Raw genomic sequence first — 23,796 nt, 5'->3', positions numbered from 1 at the left:
TTTTATATTTCTAAGTTGCAGAAGTTAACTTCTGTCTCCGTGATCCTTTTTTAAAAATTCTATTTTTTATTATTGTAAAACCTTATCAATAAAAAATTATTAGGAAATATTTCATATCTGTGGAATATAAAGCATAATATAGCAAAAGCTCATGTTCTACTTCCTAGCCTAAAGAAAACATTACTAATACAGTTGAAGCTGGGCTGAACCCTTCCTTTTTTTTTTAATTTTAAACAATTTTTTAAAGAAATTTATTTATTTTTGGCCGCGTTGGGTCTTCGTTGCTGCATGCGGGCTTTCTCTAGTTGCGGCGAGCGGGGGCTACTCTTCGTTGCGGTGCGTGGGCTTCTCATTGCGGTGCTTCTCTTGTCGCGGAGCACGGGCTCTACGTGTGCGGGCTTCAGTAGTTGTGGCTACCCGGCTCTAGAGCGCAGGCTCAGTAGTTGTGGCGCATGGGCTTAGTTGCTCCACAGCACGTGAATCTTCCTGGACCAGGGCTTGAACCTGTGTCCCCTGCATTGGCAGGCAAATTCTTAACCACTGCGCCACCAGGGAAGTCCCGAACCCTTTCTTTTTTGCATCTTTCTGCCTCCTTTCCAGGGGTAAGCACCATCGTTAATTTGGTAGTTATCATTCCCATACATTTCTTTGTACTTTATGTTCTTATCTCTGAACCTGTGTGTGTGTACAAATTGTTTTGAATGTTTAGAATATTTTATAAATCATGGCATACTGTATTCTGTAATTTGCTTTTCATTCTTGCAGCATTGTTTGAGAAATTAAATTATGTTGATAAGAATAGGTCTAGTGTTTTGTCATAGTATGAATATACTACCTTTTATTTATGCATTTCCTTTTTTGTGGGAATTAGGTTGTATCTAATTTTTTACTATTACATACATTGCTACTATGAATATTTTAGTATGTCTCATATTGCCACTGTGAACTTTTTTTTTTTTTTTTTTTTTTTTTTTTTTTTTTTTTTTTGCGGTACGCGGGCCTCTCACTGTTGTGGCCTCTCCCTTTGCGGAGCACAGGCTCCGGACGCGCAGGCCCAGCAGCCATGGCTCACGGGCCCAGCCGCTCCGCGGCATGTGGGATCCTCCCGGACCGGGGCACGAACCCGCGTCCCCTGCATCGGCAGGCGGACTCTCAACCACTGCGCCACCAGGGAAGCCCTGAACTTTTTTTTAAAGTATATTTCCTTGTGCACATGTGTGTGTTTCTCTAGAGCAGGGGTCAGCAAACTTTTTCTGTAAAGGGCTAGTGAATATCTTACCCTTTGCATTCCAAACAGTCTGTCACAATTACTCAGTGCTGCCAGTTTATCAAGAAGGCAGTTACAGATAATACATAAGCAAACGAGTGTGGCTGTGTGCCAGTAAACCTTTTTGAACACTGAAATTTGAATTTTATATAATTTTCTTGTAACATGAAACATTAGTCTTGTTTGATTTTTTGTTTTCCCCCCTAGCCATTTAAAAATGTAAAAGCTGTATTCTTAGCTTGTGGGCCTTATAAAATCAAGCAGCAGGCCAGATTTGGCTGGGCCATACTTTACTAACATCTGATCTAGGGTATTTCTTAGCAATGGAATTATCAGGTCATGTGCAATTTCAGCTTCACCTAAGTATTGCCAAATTGATCTCCAAAGTGCTTTCACTAGCACTTTTTAAGTTTTCTGTTTATACACATCATTACCCACTTAATAATGTCTGATGTTTTAGTTTTTGCCAGTCTGATGTGGTTATCAGATGGTGGTTTGAATTTGTAATACTCTGGTTTATAGTGAGATTGAGTATCTTTATTACTGTGTTTTTAAAAATTGTTCATTGTTCATTGAATATTCAAAAAATATTGAGTGCCAACCTAGAGGTAATCCCTATTCTTTGTGCCTGTGGTGTGTGAGTAAACTAAACAAAATACTCTATGAGTTTCTTTTTGTTTTTTGGGTTATTTTGTGTGTTTCCTCAGTTCTTAGTTGCTCATGTTTTCTGCACATTTTGTTCTGTTGGAATGTTGGGGTTCTTTATATAGTCTGGATAGGAAACCTTGGTTGAATTACGTGTATTGAACATACATCTTACAGAATTATTACTTGTCTTATTTTTAAACTCATGGAATAATTTTATGAGCAGATTTTTTAAATGTAGTCATTTATTGTTTTTTTCTTAATGTCTTGTGCTTTTTGTGATAGAAGAAATTCTTTGATCTTATTGGTCCCTTATAACTTTACTTTTTTTGGTTTTACTAATCACTGTTCATTTCTTTAGTTTTTATGATAGCAGGAGAGTGCCAGTCGGCTGTACAGGTTGGGGTAACAGAATCTGAAAATCTATTTGTAGTGTATCTACTTCTTATGTTTTCTGTACATTTAAAAAAGTTTTTTAAAAAGACTATTAATGGGACTTCTTTGGCGGTCCAGTGGTTAAGACTCTGCTCTTCCACTGCAGAGGGCACGGGCTCGGTCCCTGGTCAGGAAACTTAAGATCCCGCATGCTGCGCAGCATGGCCAAGGAAAAAAAAAAAGACTTTATTAAATACTTGCAAACCATATATCTGATAAGGGGTTAATATCCAAAAGATATAAAGAACTCATATAACTCAATAGCAAAAAACCCAAATAATCCAATTAAAAATAGGCAAAGGACTTGAATAGACATTTTTTCTAAAGAAGACCTACAGATGGCCAACAGATACCTGAAAAGGTGCTCAGCATCACTAATTATTAGGGAAATGCCAATCGAAACCACCATGAGATATAACCTCACGCCTGTTAGAATGGTTATTATGAAACCATGGTGACCATGTGCTGTTGGTGGGAGTGTAGATTGGTGCAGCCACTATGGAAAACAGTATGGAGGTTCCTCAGGAGATTAAAAGTAGAACTACCATATGATCCAGCAATTCTACTTATGTGAATATATCTGAAGGAAACAAAAACACTATGTTGAAGAGATATCTGTGCCCCCCTGTTCAGTAGCCGAGACATGGATACAATCTGTCAATGAGTGGAAGAACGGATAAAGATGTTGTGTATATATACAATGGACTATTATTCAGACATAAAAGGGAGAGAAATCCTGCCATTTGTGACAACATGGGTGGACCCTGAGAGCATTATGCTAAGTGAAATAAGAATGCTGTGTGATCCCACTTATGTGTGGAATCTTAAAAAAAAAAAAAATCCCAAGCTCATAGAAAAAGAGAACAGAGTTGTGGTTACCAGAGGCAGGGCACAGGACGTAGGGGACTTGGATGAAAGTGGTCAAAAGGTACAAACTTCCAGTTACAGGATAAATAAGTACTGGGGTTGTAATGTATAAAATGATGGGTGGCTATAGTTAATACTCCTATAGGGCTTATTTGGAAGGTGTTAGAGTAAATCCTAAGAGTTCTCATCACAAGGAAAGAAACTTTCTTCCTTCATTTCCTTCCTTCCCTTCCCTCTCTTCCCTTTTCTTTCTTTCTTTCCCTAGCTTGCTTTCTTTTCTCTCTTTCCCTCTTTCTCTTTCTCCTTCCTTCTTTTCTCTCTCTTTCTTTCTTTCTTTCATCTATATGAGTTGATAGATGATAACTGAACATACTATGGTAATCATTTCACAATATATGTAAGTGAAGTCATTATGTTGTACACCTTGAACTTACACAGTGCTGCTCAGTTATATATCAGTAAAACCGGGCAGGGAAGACTTGTTTTTGCTTTTTATTTTTCTTTTTTCTAGCCATGCAAAAGAGTTACTTATTATTTTTTAAGAGCAGTTTTAGTTTCACAGCAAAGCAGAAGGTACAGAGATTTGCCATACACCTCCCACCCCCACATCTGCCTAGCCTTCACCAGTATCAACATCTCCCACCAGAGTGGTACAATTGATAACCCTCCACCGACAAATCATAGTCCGTAGTTTACGTTATGGCTCACTTATTGTGTGGTATAGTCTGTGGGTTTGGATAAGTGTGTAATGACATGTATCCATCATTATCATGTCATACGGAGTATTTTCATTGCCATAAAAATCTTCATTGTTCCACGTGTTCATCCCTCAGCCCCTCCACCCTCACCTCACCTTGGCAACTACTGATCTTTTTACTATCTCCGTAGTTTTGCCTTGCCCAGAATGTCATCTAGTTGAAATCATATAGTTGATCGCCTTTTCAGGTTGGTTTCTTTCACTTAGTAATAGGCATTTAAGGTTCTTCCGTGTCTTTTCATGGCTATTACTAAGTGAGTTCTTGGTATATTTTGGATAAAGTCCTTTATCAGATGTGTTTTTTTTGCAAATATTTTCTCCTAATCTTTGGCTTGTTTTCTAATTTTCTTGGCAGAGCAAAAGGTTTTAATTTTAATGAAGTCCAGTTTATCAGTTCTTTCTTTCATGGATTATACATTTGGTGTTTCATCTAAAGAGTCATCACCATACCTAAGAGTCATCTAGATTTTCTCCTATGTTATCTTCTAGGAGTTTTATAGTTTTGTATTTTACATTTAGGTCTGTGATCCATTTTGAATTAAATAACTTGCTAAGACTTTGCGATTGCACTGAATTTATTGATAAAGTTGGAAAGAACTGACATCTGGACAGTATTGAGTCTTCCCATTCATGAACATGAAATATCTCTCCATTTTTTTAGTTTTTCTTTCATTTCATTTATCAGTTTTGTAGGTTCCATCATAAAGATTTTGTACATATTCTATTAGCTTTATAGATAAGTATTTCATTCTTGGGGGTGCTAATGTGTTACTGTGTTTTTAATTTCACATTTACCTTGCTCATTACTGGTATATAGGAAAGCATTTAATTGTTTTGTATTAACCTTGTATCCTGCAGCCTTACTATAATTGCTTACTAGTTCCAGTAGGGTTTTTTTTTTTTTGAGTGATTCTTTGGATTTTCTACCTAGACGATCATAGTATTCCAGTCTTTCTTTGTCTTTCTTTACCTTGACATGTTTAAAGTATACTGGACAGTTATTTTGTAGTTTGGGTTTGTCTGATGTTTCCTCATGATTAGATTTAGGTTATGAGTTTTTATAAGGAATGCCTTGGTAGTGATCTTTTGTCCTATTACTGGTGAAATTAACTTTGATCATTTAGTGTTTGCCAGATTTCTCCACTGAAAGGTATTGTTTTCCCCTTTGTAATTAAATATTTTGTGGGAAACTGTTTTGAAGCAATATAAATGCCATATTTCTCTTCAGATTTCATCCATTAGTTTTAGCTTCTTTCCATTCATTTATTAGTTTCAGCATTCCTTGATGATGCATCCCTGAATCATTTTTTATTATAATGGTTTTGTTTTGTGAATTATATTCATAATTTTCAAATGTTAACCCTTGCTTTTAGAATAAACCCTACTTGATTGTAATATATTTTTCTTTGTCTATCACTGGATTTGATTTACTGATATCTTATTTAGGGTTTCATATCTGTCTTCATGAGAGAGTGCTTGGTAATTTCCTTCCTTAAATGTCGTTATCAGGTTTAGGATCAGGTATACTGACTTCATAAAATGAGCTGCAAAGTGTTCCTTTTTTTTTATTTTCTGGGAAAGTTTAGGTAAATTTGTTGCTATATTTTACAAGTTTGAAAGAAATTGTGGGAGAAGCCTTCTGGGTCTTGAGTTTCTCTTTACAGAAAGATTTATAATAATTCAGTTTCTTTTATTGACAGCAGTGTTCAAAAATTTTTTTTCTTGTGTCAGTTTGGTAATATCTGTGCCCTCATAGGTGTTTAAGTTTGCTTTCTGTAGTCAACTAAGTCAGTTCCTACCCATCCATCAAATTTTCACCTTTCATCAGTTTAGTTACATCTCTCATCTGCTATTATCTTCTTTCTGGGTTCATTTTGTTCTTATGGGTTTCTGCTTTTTACCCCTCTTTCCATTACTGTCATTTTACTGGAGGGGTGTGGAGAAAAATGCATATATTTAATTTACGATGCTTAACTGGGATCTCTCTTTAACCTTTGTATTTCCTTTCAATTTTGTAAGTACAGTACAGTGGACATAATTTTCCATTCTGATTCTTAGGAGTGTCAACCATAACAGGATATTGAAGTGTGTTGATACTCTCAAGGACTTTTGAGGGTTCAGAGTTTTTGTCCTTAGTGCAAGTTGTCCTAAAATTTATGTTCTTAGAATTTGCTTGCTTTTTGTAATTTATTTTTTCTCATTGGCAGTTATCACTTTCATGAGGTTATTTTTCTTTCATCTGTTAATTTATAGCTTCTAATCTGTCAATTAGGAAATCCTGTGATTACACTTGTTAGAACTGTGTGTACGGAACCCTGCTTCTTTAGAGCGTACACAATATAAAATCTCTTGACTTTTCACTGCTTAGTGGCCTTTTTTGTTAACTTGCCTGACTCTCAGTGATGGATAGAGTCTTTATAGACAGTAATCATCATAGTTTATTACCTTTTCTGTGTTGGTGGCATAACTTAAACTTAAGCCTTTCTTTTTTTAAAAAACAGGTTCATTTTACATTTGATTTTTGAAAATCGGGGTGGGGGATAATTTTAGATTTATAGAGAAGTTTCAAAGATGTTAGAGAGAGTTTCTGTATACCATTTACCCATCTTCCCCTAAAATTCCCAACTTAGATAATTGTAGTATATTTGTCAAAAACTAGGAGATTAACATGGGCATAACACTATAGCCTAAACTACAGACTTGACTTGGATTTCACTAGTTATTTCATTAATGTCCTTTTCCTTTTGCACAGTCCAGTCCAGGACACCACATTGCATTTGGTTGTCATGTCTCCTTAGTCCCCTCTGATCATGACAGTTTCTTTATCTTATTTTTCATAACCTTGACAGTTTTAAAAGAGTTCTGGTCAGGAATTTTGTAAAATGTTCCTCAATTTGGGTTTATCTGATGTGTTCTTGTGACTAAACTGGCATTGTGGGCTTTTGGGAAGAAGCCACAGAGCTGAAGTCGCATTTTCATCACATCATGTTAAGTATGCTATGAATAAGACATCACTTCTGATGTTAACTTTGATGATCACTTAGCTGAGATAGTGATTGGTAGGTTTCTCACTGTCAGTTTACTTTTTTCCTTTTTCTATAGTTGACTCTTTGGAAGTGAGTTACAAAGTTCAGCATATACTGAAGGGAAAGGGAATTCAGTTCCATCTCTTAGAGGAGAGTTTGTACATGTATCATTTGGAATTCTGTAAGGAAGATGTGTCCCTTCTCACCATTTATTTATTTATTCAATTATTTATACCCATGTGGATTCATGAATATTTATTTTATTAAGGAGAATTATAATTCATATCATCATTTTTTTAAAAAAACGCCTTCTTCCTTTCTGGCCCTACATAATACTCCAGGCTTATCTTCTATTTTTCCTGCGTCATCTCTAGAATCAGTCATTTTTCCTGGGAGCTCTGGCTCCTTGTATTGGAGAATGGTATTTAGAAAATAAGATCTGGTTGTAGGTGTGCTTGTTGCTACTGGGGTATCACTGCTTCTACACCTTCTGAGGACAGACCCTTAGCTCTGTATACTAACCTATGGAACAGCATATCTATATTCGTGTCTGTATCTATTAATCTGTATGTGTATCACATAAAAGTTGGTACTGATATCTCTTCCTCTAATCTAGCACCACTAGAACGAACAGTTCATTCTAGCTTTCCTCTCTTGTTTTTTTCATAACTTCTTTTTCTGAAAGGGAGACACCTTGCTCCTATTATCTACTATTTACTTACTTATATTTACATTATACATGTAAAGAAGTTTCAGATTTACTCATGATGACTTGTTTCCTCCTGTTTCATGATATTTTGGGTTGTGAACTCATTTTTTTTGGGAAATGTTTTTTGTTTTTTTTTTTTTTGAGGTATGCGGGCCTCTCACTGCGGTGGCCTCTCCCGTTGCGGAGCACAGGCTCTGGACGCGCAGGCTCAGCAGCCATGGCCCACGGGCCCAGCCGCTCCGCGGCATGTGGGATCTTCCCGGACCGGGGCACGAACCCGTGTCCCCTGCATCGGCAGGCGGACTCTCAACCACTGCGCCACCAGGGAAGCCCGGGAAATGTTTTTTGAGGCATTGAAATTTTATTTTTTTTAGAGAAGATTTATATTTGATTCTGCTAGTCATTTAGAGGTCTTGGTGATTGTTTTTTTGCCTTTACAAACAGTTTTTTACTGTGGAAAAATATACGTAACATAAGATTTATTGTTTTAACTGTTTATAAATGTACAAGCGTAGATTGCCATTAAATACATCCATAATGTTGTGCAGCCATCACCACTATCCATTTCCAGAACTTTTTCATCATCCCAGACAAAAGCTCTGTACCCATTAAAAAGTAACTCTACATTCTCCTCTCCCTCCAGTCCCTGGTGTCCTCTATTATACTTGCTCTCTGCATTTGCCTATTCTAGTTACCTCATATAAGTGGAATCATACAATACTTGTCCTTCTGTGCCACTATTGCACTCATTGTAATGTTTTCAGAGTTCATCCATATTGTATCATGTGTCAGTTTCATTTCTTTATGGCTAAATAACACTCCTCTGTATGTGTGTGTGAACACAGCACATTTTGTTTATCCATTCATCTGTTGATGGATATTTGGGTTGTTTCACCTTCTGGCTCTTGTGAATAATGCTGCTGTGAACATTGGTGTACAAGTGTCAGAGTCCATGCTCTCAGTTATTTTGGGGTATATATCTAGAACTAGGATCACTGGGTCATAGGGTAATTCTGTGTTTAACTTTTTGAGGAGCTGCCAGACATTTTCCACAGTGGCTGCACCATTTTATATTCCCACAAGCAATGCGTAAGAGTTCCGATTTCTCCTCATCCTCACCAACACTTATTATTTTCCATTAAAAAAAAACAGCCATCCTAACGGGTGTGAAGTAGTATCTCATTATAGTTTTGCTTTGCATTTCCTTAACATCTGGTGATATTGGGCACCATTTCCGTGAGGCTGTTTTAATTATGGGCTTTTCTGGGCCACATAGGTTATGAAGATTCTGGTACCAAACCTGAGTGATTGTGAGCTGATGTTTAGGAATTCCCTAAACATGGGGTGGAGAGATACACTTTGTCATTATTAGTTCACCCCCAAACCCAGAGCCAACGGCAAGATGTCATAATTATCCCTACTGTCTCTTTCTTCAGTAAGATTTTTTTTTCTCCACCCCCCGTCCCCCCCGCCCCAACCCAGTTCACCCAATTGGATTGTCACCCTTCAGGTCTTCTGGTCTGTGATCTGACCTTTCATTTTACTGAGCCTCCAAACCTGGTCTTCCCAGCCTCTAGGCCTCAGGTGTTTGTCATATGGCTCAAAAACAAATGCCAGCTTCAGAACTTCATTTATTTCTCAGGTTCCCACTTTATAGCTGTTTATGGCCTCGGGGTATTTCAGGCATGCACTTAAAATTTTTCTTAAACTCATCGTGAGCGTGTTTGGTGTTCTGATCTGGAGAGTTATTTCTAACATTGAGTTCACCCTGATGCTAACACAGAAAACCTTGGTTTGTCTCTTTTCTGCTAAAAGGCAGAGATGATTGGCTGAGGTAAAGAAAAGGCTGGTGGTCTGGATTTAGTTCTCATAAATAAGGCAAGCAAATTAACAGGTACTAGTTTCTAGAACCAGTGATCAAATACGGTGGAGATGCAGGGTTGATTTTTATGTATTTCATATTCATGTATCCCCATCCACATTTTTATTATATTTTACTGATTTGAGCTTTTTTTCTGTAGCAAACTCACACATATGGATGAGTGTAAAATAGCAAAAACAGATTTTAATGTGTTCTTTTTCTCTTTAGAGGAAATAATCAAAAGGCAAGCAAATTAAAAGAAAATCCTGACTAAGCAAAAAGTTTGGGAAATGCTCAATTTTATTTTGTATTGAATGGCTCTATTAATGAATACTTATCTGAGTTTGTTTTTATTTCAGCGTTGGCTAGATCAGAATCTAAAAGAGATAGAGGTTTTAAAAGAAATTGGAGCTTTGATCATGGAGAAGAAAGTGAAGGAGATACAGACAAAGAGTAAGAATGTTTTTTTCCCCCTCTGATGTTTTATAAGAATGAAACTTTTCATTAGATAAACAATTTTATTCCATGGAAATATTTTTAAGAGTATGGTATTCTTAAGAAAACATTGAACTCTTTTACAGTAGCATTAAGGAAAGAAAAAGCAATTTTTTTATTGGTATATAATTTTGTGGTTATATTTCTTCATCTTTTGAAATGTATAAATATGTGCATATAGTACATGTAACCTTATAATTAAAAGTTGACCTGGGCTTCCCTGGTGGTGCAGTGGTTGAGAGTCCGCCTGCCGATGCAGGGGACACGGGGTCGTGCCCCGGTCCGGGAAGATCCCACATGCCGCAGAGCGGCTGGGCCCGTGAGCCATGGCCGCTGAGCCTGCACATCCGGAGCCTGTGCTCCGCAACGGGAGAGACCACAACAGTGAGAGGCCCGCGTACAGTAAAGAAAAAAAAAAAAGGCGACCATACTACAGGATTCCTATTAAAGAAATTGTTCTTTAAAAATAAAAAAATATGGCATTCTATTCACGTAGTGATTTGAGAAGCCACCATTTATCAGGAGTAAATGAACCCACATTATGATTCCTGAAATTTGTAAGAAAGTTTAGTGTCTTTCTTTCCAGTTGTGACTCACCCTGCCCCCCACCACATTCATCTTAGATTGCTAACAGAGAAAGCAGAAACCCTGTAAGTGATAAACACAGGTGTTGACCCAGACAGACGTTAAGCAAAGCGTTCATTACACTTTGTTCATGTACTTGGAATGACTGCTGTAACTTTTTAAATAGTTTTAATAGAGCCTTTTGCGTGTCATGAGATTTGTATTACAAATTTAGTATGGCTATTAGTTTCTTAGTTTACTGATCTGGTTTTCCACTGGCCAGAACAAACAGCAAATTAAGAGACACACAAATATATACACTAACTTCTACCAAAACTGCAAATATTTTTTAGAAATTTTACACAAGAAGTCATTCAGAGTATATTGGCTAAATATTGTAGGTGCTTCACTTCTGTCTGGGCAACAGCTCCGTTCATCATTACCACTTTATGTGCCTTCACCTATGAGATGTTGAACTGAAGTGAAGTTTTATTTGAGGGAGAGCTTTGAACTGGTAAGTTTCTCACTCGAAATTGGTATTTTATGGTTTTCTTTCTTTCATTTCTTTTTATTTCTGATTATATTTTATAACAGACATTTGTTATTTATGTAGTTTTGAAAAATTGGAATTAAATCTGAAATTGAGTAGACCTCTTGTAAACGTTAAAAAGTATCCCACCTTTTTTTTTTTTTGTGGTATGCGGGCCTCTCACTGTTGTGGCCTCTCCCATGAGGAGCACAGGCTCTGGACGCGCAGGCTCAGCGGCCATGGCTCACGGGCCCGGCCGCTCTGTGGCATGCGGGATCCTCCCGGACCGGGGCACGAACCCATGTCCCCTGCGTCGGCAGGCGGACTCTCAACCACTGCGCCACCAGGGAAGCCCAGTATCCCACCTTTTAAGCATTTTTGTAAAATGTTTGCAGGACAGAATTTTTAGCATTAAAAAAGTTGGGATGTATACAAACAATAATGAAACAAACATTTTACATTTTTGTTATAAATAGCTAAGATTTTACTAAAAATAGCTTAGCAGAATTGTCTTCAGAAGGGTGTATTTTGACTTTGTTAGAAGATTTGTCATGATTATATATTAAAAAAATGTGTCTTTTAAGGTGCTACCTGTCCTGTATGTTTCACTTATGAATTGTACTCTTTGGTTTATCACTATGTTCAGATTAACATGAACTGTTAATAGATATATCGGTTTTTTAGAATCAGGTCAATGATTCTCAGTAAAGGGTTGATATTTCCCACAATGGTAGAGGTATAACTATTTTATTGGGTTAATACCATTGCAGTTACTTTCTTTTCATTAACTAAAGTTTTCTTACCAGTATGTTTCTTTCCCTCTACTTTGTTTTTCAGCCCCTTCCCCCTAATTTAAAATCCAAGACAGAAAGGAAAAATGAGTGACTATTTATGAAATCCATAGTTAAGGAAAGCAAAACTATGTGTTCATTAATGGCAGAGGTCAGGAAACAGTGGCGCATGGGCCCAGACTGGCCCACCCCTGGATTTTTGTTATAGTTTTGTTGGAACACAGCCACACAGATAGTCTGTGGCTACTCTCATACTACAGTGGCAAAGCAAAGCGGAGTAGTTGCTGCCAAGACTGTATGGCCTGCAAAGTCTAAAATATTTACTCTCTGGCCCTTTACAGAAAAAGTTTGCTAATCTCTATATTAGGTGACGACAGAGGCTAAAACTTCTGAATTTAATGTATGGGTTGTAATTGTCACTTAAGGCTTTTTCCCCTTTATTTTCTGTGTAGTGAGGCAAATCTACTCAGTGTAGATGAAGATGAGGATTCTGAAACCTCAAAAGGAAAAAAGGCAAGTGTTACTTTTTATTTTTATTTATTTATTTTTTTAGGTTATATACTAAAAACTAAAGCTTCAAAAGAAGATTTGTATTTTTGATTGTAAGTCCCAACCACCCACTTTCCTACCCCAAAGGCAAATGATATTCCCAGTTTCTTATTTATCCCATCAGAAGTATTTTATTTATCACAAAGAAAATATATATTCTCGCCCCACCTTCTTCTTTTTTTTTTTTTTTTTTTTTGCGGTACGCTGGCCTCTCACTGTTATGGCTTCTCCCGTTGCGGAGCACAGGCTCTGGATGCGCAGGCTCAGCGGCCATGACTCACGGGCCTGCCGCTCCGCGACGTGTGAGATCTTCCCAGACCGGGGCACGAACCCGTGTCCCCTGCATCGGCAGGCGGGCTCTCAACCACTGCGCTGCCAGGGAAGCCCAAGAAGTGCTTTAATAAAGCCTTGTGCTTATACCTTTTCACATCTTTACAGTGTATTTGTAGGATAGATTTCTAAAATTGCAGTTGCTATTTCAGGAGGTAGATTTACATGTGATTTTGCTAAATGTTGCCAAATGCCTCATTCATAGGAATTAGCATTAGCCATAACTGCTAGCAATGTATGAGAGTTTCTCTTCTAACTTTGGGGAGTATGTGGTCAAACTTGAATTTTTGCCAATCTGACATAGTACCCTCTTTGCATATTTCCTGTACTTACAGTTGAATAGTATTTTAGAGACTTTTAAAGTTACTTTTTTCTCCCTGTTTTCGTGGGTTGTTTTTTTTTCCCCACATCTCTATTTTGACATAATTTCGGGAGCTTATAGAATTTAAAGTTTTTCTCTATAAGGCTACTCACACTGAAAAACTATAAGGTTTTTTACATTGCAGTTTTCTCTAGCTTTTATTTTAACATTTTGATTCCTTAGAGTGGGGCTATTTAGGTGTTCTTCAGGTGGACACAAATATAGTGAGCTTTGTAGGTAAAAGTAAAAGGTGTTTTTCATCATGATCTTCTGTGACATTGGTCTTTAACTTGAGGGGGGGTTGCTTGCAGATGCCCTTTTTTTTTAATGTTGATACTTTTAAAGTAAAATAAAACTTATATGACACTTATGTATCCTGTGATCTCTAAAGGTAATTCAGAATTGATACTCAGCATCATCTGTCTTAACAGTACATGTACAACAACATTGTAAATCAACTATATTTCCATAAAAAAACTTAAAGAAATACATGTGCCATTTCCTCTTTAACAGTTGGAAATTTATATTGTTCCTTTTTCTCCTTAAATTCATATTTTTGTTCAGTTTTCCCACAAAATTTTAACATTATATGTGTATTTTAACTTCACATGGTGTATTTTTATGCAATTGAAAATCTTTTAATTACTCTATCATACTGTATAGATATATATTCACTGAATAAAAAGATATACATTCACTGAAATTTAATATTAAATGATATTTTCACTAAAAGTTGCAAGTATTAATTTTTTTTGCTGGATTGAGTTATCTTTATAATTACTAATAAACATGTAATTTATAATTATTGAACCTATTGTATAGAATTACATTGGAAATGTATTTCTTAAAGTGATGGTGTTGATGTTTTCCTTCCTTATTCATTTAGTTCATGTGTCCATAAATAAATGTTATTTATTGGTCTAATAAAACTTTCAACAGTGATTTTCTTTTTCAACTTTTTTTAGATATAAGTGCTGAGAAATCTTGGTCATATAATAAATAGATGGATATAGAGTTTTGCTATAGCATTATCATTCAGTTCTTTCCTTTTGAATTAAATGGCAGGAAAATCACCTAGCAATGTAATAAAAGTTTAAAAGTTAAAAATAATTTGTAATCCAGCCTCTGCATTTATTGTCTTTCTGAATTTGCGGAAAATACACTAAAAAGGCCTTATCAAGACTTAATGATTAGCTAGTAGTTACACTTGTTACTTTTAAATTCCTTTTAGATTCCTATTTTTTAACCAGATAATCTCAGAAATAATTGGAAAAATTGAAATCTTGTTAATTTTTAATTGGTTTTTGCCAATTTTTTTCGTAAAAATAGTTTTGTAAAATATTGTGGATTTTTTGTATATTTTCTTTAAAAGAACTGCATATTTAACTCTATTGATCTATGGAAAATGTCTACATATAACTTACTTGTCAAGGCCAGTTCATAGTACAGCCAGTCAATTAAATCAAATGTATTATTTATTTATAATAAATAGTGTTTTTTTTCTGTTTTCATTTCATATATACATGTTAATCTGCATCTTCATGATGACATTTCACTTTAGAATTCTAGGCAGAAAAATGTAGCCTTGGTTTTTTGGGTTTTTTTTTTTTTTGCGGTACGCGGGCCTCTCACTGTTGTGGCCTCTCCCGTTGTGGAGCACAGGCTCCGGACGCACAGGCTCAGCGGCCATGGCTCACGGGCCCAGCCGCTCCGCGGCATGTGGGATCTTCCTGGACAGGGGCACGAACCCGTGTCCCCTGCATCAGCAGGCGGACTCTCAACCACTGCGCCACCAGGGAAGCCCTGCAGCCTTGGTTTTGACCCAAGTTTTTTTACCTGGTTGTAATAAAGGCATGCACATTTAAGGGTTTGTTGGTTTTGCTTTTTTTTTTTTAATGCTTTCTTTGAGTTGTTTTCACATGATTTGTTCCTTGGGGCAGTGCTTTTCTTGATAATAACTGGAGTAAAAGATACAAAGTCATTGAATGCAAATTTTCATTACTTTTGCTTTTCCATTTTGCATTATTGTTGTATTAAGAAAATCTTAATTTGGTCCAGAACACCCAGTTTCTAACCTGTGGTTCACTTTTAACAGAAATATATATAAAACAGGGAAAGATATGAAGCCCTACTACTATTTCATGTGCCAAAAGAGATTCCAGATACTATTATGTCAAATTGTTCCTTTCAGGAGTATTTTAGACTCTAGTACAATAAATGAGAATTATGTCTTTTGTAAAGTGGAAAAAGGTTTGGTGTGAAAGTGGAGATAGGAAAGGAGATATTATATGTACCTTTTCTACAGATGGGTTTTAAAGTAGATCAATTTAAGAAAGTGTTAAAGTGGAGATTGAGGATTTAGGAATTGATTTTCTTAAAATTATCCATGTCCATTTGTCCTTTAGAAAGTCTTTGTGTATCCCAGGGTTTTAAATATCCCTGGATTTTTAATGGCTTGTGAGTAATATGTAGGTCCATATGGAACATTGGTTTAAACTAATATAGTCCCTTTTTTGCATTCAAAAATGAGCATGGAATTATGAGAAAGCCTTTATTTTGGTTCAGAATGTCTTAGTGTTCCCTTTCTCTTCCACAGAATAATCTCTTTGCCTTTGGATTTCTGCAGTTTCATTATGCCTCTTTATATAAAGGATGCGTATCTTTTATTAATTCTGAAAATATTTTAGTTATTATCTCTGAATATTGCCTTTCCTCATTTTTTCTGGAACTAACTTTTATTAGATATAATAAGGCCATCATTTTTTTCCATGTCCTACATATATTTTATATGAAAAAGAAAAGAAAGGATAAAGGGCAAAGAAAGAAATCATCCCTGTACCATATCCTACATGGTTTCCTCAGCTTTGTCTTCCAGTTCACTTACTTATCTTCAGCTATATCTAATATGCAATTTAATCTATCCATTCTTTTTTTTTTAATTTCAGTGACATCATTTGTAGAACTTCCGTTGGTTCTCTTTCAAAATTTTGTGTTTTTCATAGTGTCTAGTTCTTTCTGTACTGTTTCAGTTTCCATTTTGTTTTTAAGAATTTCAGTGCCTTTAATATATGTTTTTAATGTCTCTAATCATTTAATAGATTCTTTTAGGTTATCTTATTTTCTTATCTTATTTTAGGTGCTAAATTTCCTGACTACTTTTTTTTTTTTTTTTTTTTTTTTTTTTTTTGTGGTACGCGGGCCTCTCACTGTTGTAGCCTCTCCTGTTGCGGAGCACAGCTCCGGACATGGAGGCTCAGCAGCCATGGCTCGCGGGCCCAGCCGCTCCGCAGCACGTGGGATCCTCCCGGACCGGGGCATGAACCCGCGTCCCCTTCATCGGCAGGCGGACTCTCAACCACTGCGCCACCAGGGAAGCCCCTGACTACTTTTTTGTTTTAGTTAAATTGGCTTCGTGATGTGTGATAAGTTTGGGTGGAAGGTACCACATGTTGATAACTTCTGCACATTTAGCAGTCCCAATGAGATACACATTCATACAGCAAATATGTATTGAGCACAGTGTTCATGAGATAGAGAGCAAAACAGACAAGTTTCTTATTCCTGTGGCGCTTATATTTTGGTAACTGGCTGTTTATTAGTTATTTATTAGTTATTAATGATTAATGTTAAAACAAGGGTTGGCAAACCAACGCTCACAGGCCAAATCTGGCCCACAACCTATGGTCTATGAACTAGAATAGTTTTTACATTTTTTAAATGGTTGAAAAAAATCAGAATACTGTTTTGTGACATTGAAGATTATATGAAGTTCAAATCTGTATCCATAAATATTTATCGGAAAACAACTGTGCTTATTTGTTCATGTATTGTCTGTGACTGCTTTTGTACTATAAGAACAGATTTGTTTCAGCAGAGACTGTGTGACCCTCAAAGACTAAAATATTTGCTGTGTGGCCCTTTACAGAGAAAGTTTGCTGACCCCTGTATCATTGTTTATACTGTGTAAATATTTTCTGTACAGATTGATATCCAGTTGAGGGCAACATAGCTTTTTTTGATGGCTGGTATATTAGTTAGGCAGAATATCAGATTTTAGGTCTGCTTGCAGCTATCTACTCTATAGGATGGTTGTGAGAATTATGAGAACATGTAATCCACCTAGTACTTGGCACTAGCAAATCTTCCATAAATAGCAGTGTTATTGAACCTTTGTAAGCTGGTTTTCCTTTTCAGATAACGATGTGTTGATAGTTGCTTTTCTGACATCAGTTACGGCCCATGTTTGTAGTTTTATAATCATGTGATTGTTTTGTGCTAATCCATTTGTCCACAGGAGTTCTCCTGATGTTGTGCTTGCATTAGCTAGAAAGCTCTGTTAGGCTGCTAAATAAGGGGTTGGAGGGGAAGGAGAATTAAAGTTTTTCAGGGGCCTTTAGACTGAATATATCATCTTCTCTTTAGTAGTAGTAGTGCTCTAATCTGTGATTTAGCCATAAAACGTTCGATTTTTACTTGTTTACACCTTATTTCTCCCAATAATTTGATGTAGATTACCAAGAGCACAAATAAAATGAGAGAAAATAAAAATTATTAATTACGTAAAGAGATGTAGATGTGCCACGCATCCAATATAATTTATATGTTGTATTTTAGTTCAACAGGTATCTCTAAATTTTCTTGCACCTGGAATTATGTCCTATAGGTTTATGACTATGTGAGAGGAGAATCTTTTACAAATGTACATCCTGTGATTCTCCTGTGGAGTGATATCCTCCCCCATCACCCCAGCTACTTTCTAAGTATAACAAATAGTAAGGAACCTTTCCTAAGGGAATTTGACAATACAGGAAAAGGTTTTCATGAGATATCTGCAAAACCAGAAGTATTGGTTGTCTTATTGCTGACTGAAGTGCATGTAGCTTTTGATAGTACCTTAGGGCAGCAGAATTGGGAAATTTAAGAATTTGCCTTATGCAAATCTTGCTCTATTGATGGACTTTAGGTTGTCTATTGCTATGCCTAAATGCTTTCTTAAAAAGAAAATTTGGAAATGTTTAAGCACTTGATCAGAAATATGTTGAATTAGCTGAATTATATGCCTATATATTGGGTGAGATAATTTTGGCTTAACCAGTTCTTAAGAGGAAGGATTAGCTTTCTACATTTATATAAAGGAATTTTTAGTGCAGTTCCTTTGATTTTGAGATTTTCTGTATCCTAATGACTTTGAGTGTTATCTGGAATAACATAGTTTGGTTTTGCCTCTTGTTAAGAATTTATATGTCTACAAATAATACTATAAAAATTCCTTATACAGTGTAGTATGGGAAAGCATAGGCTTTGGAGTCAGGCCAGTACTTTGTTCAAATCCTTTTAACTAGTTTGGACAAGTTACTTTGCTTTTTAAGCTCAAGGATCTAATAGCATAGGGGTAGAGTTTCAGTAAAGTTTAAGGTGTTATATGGTGGAGAGATTTTGTTGGAGAAAGAGACTTAAAGTGGGAAATTTGAGCATGTTGATCCTATCACTCAGTAGCATCAAGTAATTGACCTGATACTTTAGGTGCAGTTTCTGAATCCCAATCTGAAGAACTACTGAAATGTATAAAATATGGAGATTAAATGAGATATTGAATATAAAGTAGTTAGCATAATGCCTATCCATAGTAAGCACTCAAATATTAGTTGTAATTATCTATATACGGAGGAATGAAATTATATGGTTAGCCTTTAATGGAAACTTTTGCTTCCCAGATTCTTTTTTTTAAAAAATTTATTTATTTATTTTTGGCTGCGTTGGGTCTTTGTTGTGGTGCGTGGGCTTCTCATTGCGGTGGCTTCTCTTGTTGCAGAGCATGGGCTCTAGGCGCGCGGGCTTCAGTAGTTGTGGCCCGGGCTCTAGAGCTCAGGCTCAGTAGTTGTGGCGCACGGGCTTAGTTGCTCCGCGGCATGTGGTATCTTCCCGGACCAGGGCTCGAACCCCGTGTCCCCTGCATTGGCAGATGGATTCCTAACCACTGCGGCCACCAGGGAAGTCCCGCTTCCCAGATTCTTAACGGGACATGTATCAAAATCACGTGCAGCACTGGCTCTCCAGTATTAGTGTACATCAGAATCACCTGGAAGGTTTGATAAAACAGATTGCTGGACCTTACTCCCACAGTCTCTGATTTAGGAGTTCTGGAGTGGGGCCTGATAATTTGCATTTTAAAGTGTTCTAGGTAATGCTGATCCTGAGAACTTAGGGCATTTTTGCAAAATAACAAAGGAATAGACAGTGACTGGATGTCCTGAAATTTCAGGTGAATGTAGCTTAATGACCAATTGTTTATGATAAAATAATTTATGGACTTTCTAATTGAGGATATCTGTGTTTCTCCTTGAGTGGGAATTAATAATTACTGAATTCCTACCTATTTGTCCGTTCCAGAGCTAGGCAGTTTGTATATAGCTTTGTTGATGCGTAAAATAACCTCGTGATTATAAGGAAAGTTACCTGGCTAGGAGACAATTCTGTTTGATTCCTGAGTTATCTTTCTACAATAGCACTATGTTTCTGTGAAAAAGGGTCACCAAATGCAGAAGTGATTGTATTCTCTTTCTAATGGAAATGAAATAGTGTGATAACCCCTCTTATCTTTATCCCCTATAGTTCTGTTCCTGTTATCAGTTGTTTCTCTTGGTTTTGATCACATTGTCATCTTTATGAGCTTGCTTATGATTGGTAGGTATTGCATATGAAAAATCACAGAGATAATTTGAGGCCTAGGATAATATTCCCTTCCTGTAGAGATACACATTTACTTTTGGCTAGTGACCAGGAGGAGCCTTAGCAGTCTCACATCACCTCGATCCAGTGGCTCTCCAAACGTAGTTCCCTTTTTAGCAGTATCTGCATCACCCGGGGGGACCTGTTAGAAATGCATATTCTCAGGCTCATCCCAAACCTCCTCAATCAGAGTAAACTGTAAGGGTTGGACACAGCAATTTGTTTTAACAAACCATCCAGGTAATTCTGGATTTACTCTAAAATTGGAGAACTGACTTAATTGAGTTGGAGGTTGAGATGAATGGAAGCTGGATTTATAGTTGTAGTTCACCCTTATTCATAGGCTATATCCTCATTCAGATTTTGAGGTGTTTATGAGGCAGTCAATACTTGGTGGATGTTGAACTCTGCTTTTGTCTCCCCAGTTCTCTGAGTCTTCTGGGAGTTCAGCTTAGCTTCTCAGCCTCTCATCTTCTGCAACTCCAGAAGTTGCATCTTCTGGAGACAGCAGGTGTCTCAGAGAAAAATATGAATCTGGGCTCAGATCTCTGAATTTCTTGTCCCTGATCTTAATTCTTAATTCTTCACTGCCTTGGTAGCCCTCAGGTGCTTCAAACAGATTTTCTTTTTTTTAAGAAAATTTCTATTTTGTCCAGCTTTCTGGTTTTCAGAGAGTAGAGGGAAGATTGAGCTGCATTATCTAATCTGCCATCACCATAAATGAAGGAGTCCGAAGTACATGGCTGTAAAAGATTTAGAAGTAAAAAAAATGTCTCAAAATGATAAGCAGTGTTTTCAAAATACAGCTTTTTGGAGTTTTGTGATACAGACATGCCTCAAAACAAGATGGTGCTGGCACAGTGAGCTCTTCTCCAGAAGACATTTTTTGTGGGAGATATATGTTTTTAGGGAACTGTTAGGTTTCTGTGGAGATAATTGGTGGGGCTAAAAGCCAAGTTATTATCTTCTTATGACTACATTTTCTTGTAAAAGAGTAAAAAGTAAAATATTAGACTGCTGTTTCAAAACTAAAAGTAGGTAAGAATGATTTTTAAAATGTTGTTTTGGGTAAATTATCACTAAGAACTGAGGACTTTTGTCTTAAAGAGTCTGAAAACAGCTTTTAAATGTCTTGTGCAAAGAATGTAATAAAGCTAGGTTTCTTTGTTGAGAAGAGCTTCCCAAGGAATGAGCCATCCTGTTGTCATACTGTAATCTCTGCAAAGTGATTGTTATTGATATGTTTATATTATTATTTTCAAGTATGAAAATATGAAGACATTATCTCGGTTTCTGTGTTTATATAGAAATTTTGATGCTAAAGCCCAAGTCCTTGTACAATGACAATTTACTGCCATATTTGGTTGTACTGTCCTACGGGTAGCATCAAGGCCTGTTAAGCAGGGGAAATGTTTATTTTTTGCTTTCGGGAAAGAGCTATCTTAAGATCCTCTACCTTATCCCTTCTGTTTTTCTCTTTTAATTTTCTCAAATATCTTGGGTGATATTGAAATGAAAAGAAAATAATATGATAAACTCCCATGTTCCTACATATTTATGTTGTCCTTAAGGGGAAAAAAAAAAGTATTACAGTTGAATTACTCTTAGATCTGTGCCGCTGCCATCCTTCTCCCCCATCCCCAATATCTGGTACATTTTTATCGCTTTTTTAATAAATGGGTTTTCAAATAATTGTTGATAAATTATCTTATTATGTTGTTTATTGATTTTAACATTTATGGTTTTTACAGTTAAATCGTCAATCTGAAATTGTTGCTACTAGTTCTGGTGATCCCTGGAAGACATGTACAAAACGAAACAGGACTGAAAGCTTAAAACCTTTGAAAGGCAACCCACTTGGACTTAACATGTTGAGCAGCACTAAGAAATTGAGGTATAGGCACTTCACCACACATTCCTACAGAAAAGATAAAGAGTTTGACACCAAAAATTAATTGGCCATTCCAACTTAACACCTTTTCTTTTCACTTTGTCAGTAGATCTAATCCTACACACTGGGCATCTTTGCTTTGAATCTTGGGAATAGGCTTGATTGCAGTGATTTCTTGGTTTGGAATTAAAATATTGAAAGAAAAGTTTCAGTAGACTAATATTTCATAAGATGATCTTGCTTTTATGAAGTTAGCAAAATCTTGGTTATAATATTAGAGGTAGGTCACGTCTCCTTTAGGGAATACTTACCAGGATTTTCTCAATGAGGGACTCTTTTTTTTTTTTTTTTAAGATTTCTTAATTCCCCTTCTCTTCTAGATATAACTCATCTTTCCTAGTGGTTGTCATAGTGAACCACTATTACTGATACAATTGGACTGTTACATATCCCAGAAATAGGGTTGAAGTCACTATTTTATTTCTACTTTGTCAATTTATAGACAAGTGAGGTACATAAAGGCTAAATAATTTTCAAGTCAGTGGTAGAATCGAAAGTAGAATTTAGCACTTTTTATTTTTTTTATAATTAACATTTAGTATTATTTTGACATATAAGAAAACTTTTGTATATTCCTAGTACATAGTTTGTATACTCATAGTACATAGTCTTAAATAGAGAATAAGAAGAGAAAATATATCGGGATTAATTTACAGGAATTCTTACAGTATGAAACATTCATTTAGGATTCCTGATTTCTGTTTTAGTGTTCTACTCTTTATCTTCTTCCATGAACCGGATTGGAAACATTTCAGAGACAAATTCAGAAAGTGGAAAACTAATGGACAATTTAACATGGTCAATGGGTTTATGTATAAAAAATTTTCTTTAAGTGTTACAGGTTTTTGTGTGGGTATGCTTAGATTTTAAAGGGTTTATTTTGCGTAAGTGCATACTTTTTCCCTGTTTAAATTATTCTTTGTTTCTTGACTCCGCAGTGCAAATACACAAAATGCATCATTATGTTCTGGAACTGTAAGACGTTTTCCTCATACTAATGCACAGATAGCAATAGTAAAAACAGCAGCCCAAAGGTAAGGATTCTGATTGCCTTTGTTTAGTATATATACACCATCCTCTTTAATAGGAGTTTTTCACTGCCTTTTTTTTTTTTAAACCTTTTTTTTCCTTAATTTGTGGAACTTTATTATGTTTCCATTGTCTCTAAAGAGATATTCATGTTTCTGAAATAATTCATGTCCTAGAATTTTTTTATTTTATATCTGCTTTTGAGTAAATCACATTCTGTAAATAGAGACATTTTAAGTAAAAGCTATTCTATTGCATTATGTTTCTGTTAAATTAAGCTGATTTTTACAACATTTGACAGAGAAATCTTCAGCTGGTAGTTTAGTTCTGATGAGTAAAACTACAGTTATTACCTTTCTTTGTAAGGTTTATAAGATTTCATAGCATCAAAGTAAATTACATTATTAGTTTTAAATGTTTGAGAAATTTTTGTGTTTTCATAAATTTGAGTGTTCTCATTGATCATGAAAGTATTACTTGAATCTTGAAATAATGAATGTAACAGTGTAATGCTTGGTGTTTTTAAATGCTTTTGAGGTTTTTCACAACCATTTTTGGATGGTTATGAAATTTCCGTTGAATTTCAGTTCTTCATCAGTTTCAGTTGACCAAGAAATTCTTAGGCTCCAACAATTAGAAAAATAATTTATCTCTTTATTTCTTGCATTTTGAATAGTTGCATAAAATTTTTATAACTAGTAAAATTTAAGGATTTTTTAAATATATGCTAGATGTAGTTCTTCATTTTTTAAAATGTTGATCTAGACTGCTACTCATTCAGAAAATGTGTCCTGATTCTTACCCTTGCTGTATTTGCTATTTATGTAGATTTGCTATAACAGAGATTTTCAACTTAAATACCTATTTTATCATTCTCATACTTTAGGACAATAAGAAAACC

At 35.9% G+C, this 23,796-nt stretch overlaps 1 protein-coding gene across 1 annotated transcript in view; it reads left to right on the top strand.

Annotated features, from left to right (window-relative positions):
* SENP6 (SUMO specific peptidase 6) overlaps positions 1-23,796 on the top strand; it is a 101,502-nt gene that overhangs the window by 7,782 nt on the left and 69,924 nt on the right. Inside the window, exons 2-5 of the mRNA XM_065888734.1 lie at positions 9,927-10,020; positions 12,399-12,459; positions 21,667-21,809; positions 22,805-22,900. Coding sequence (XP_065744806.1) covers positions 9,927-10,020; positions 12,399-12,459; positions 21,667-21,809; positions 22,805-22,900 — 394 coding nt within the window. The remainder of the gene's footprint in view (positions 1-9,926; positions 10,021-12,398; positions 12,460-21,666; positions 21,810-22,804; positions 22,901-23,796) is intronic.

The sequence above is a fragment of the Phocoena phocoena genome, chromosome 12 (assembly GCF_963924675.1).
Source record: "Phocoena phocoena chromosome 12, mPhoPho1.1, whole genome shotgun sequence".
In the NCBI taxonomy this organism is placed as follows: domain Eukaryota; kingdom Metazoa; phylum Chordata; class Mammalia; order Artiodactyla; family Phocoenidae; genus Phocoena; species Phocoena phocoena.
The sequence above is the reverse complement of the archived record's forward strand: the minus strand, read 5'-3'. Positions and strand labels throughout refer to the sequence as shown.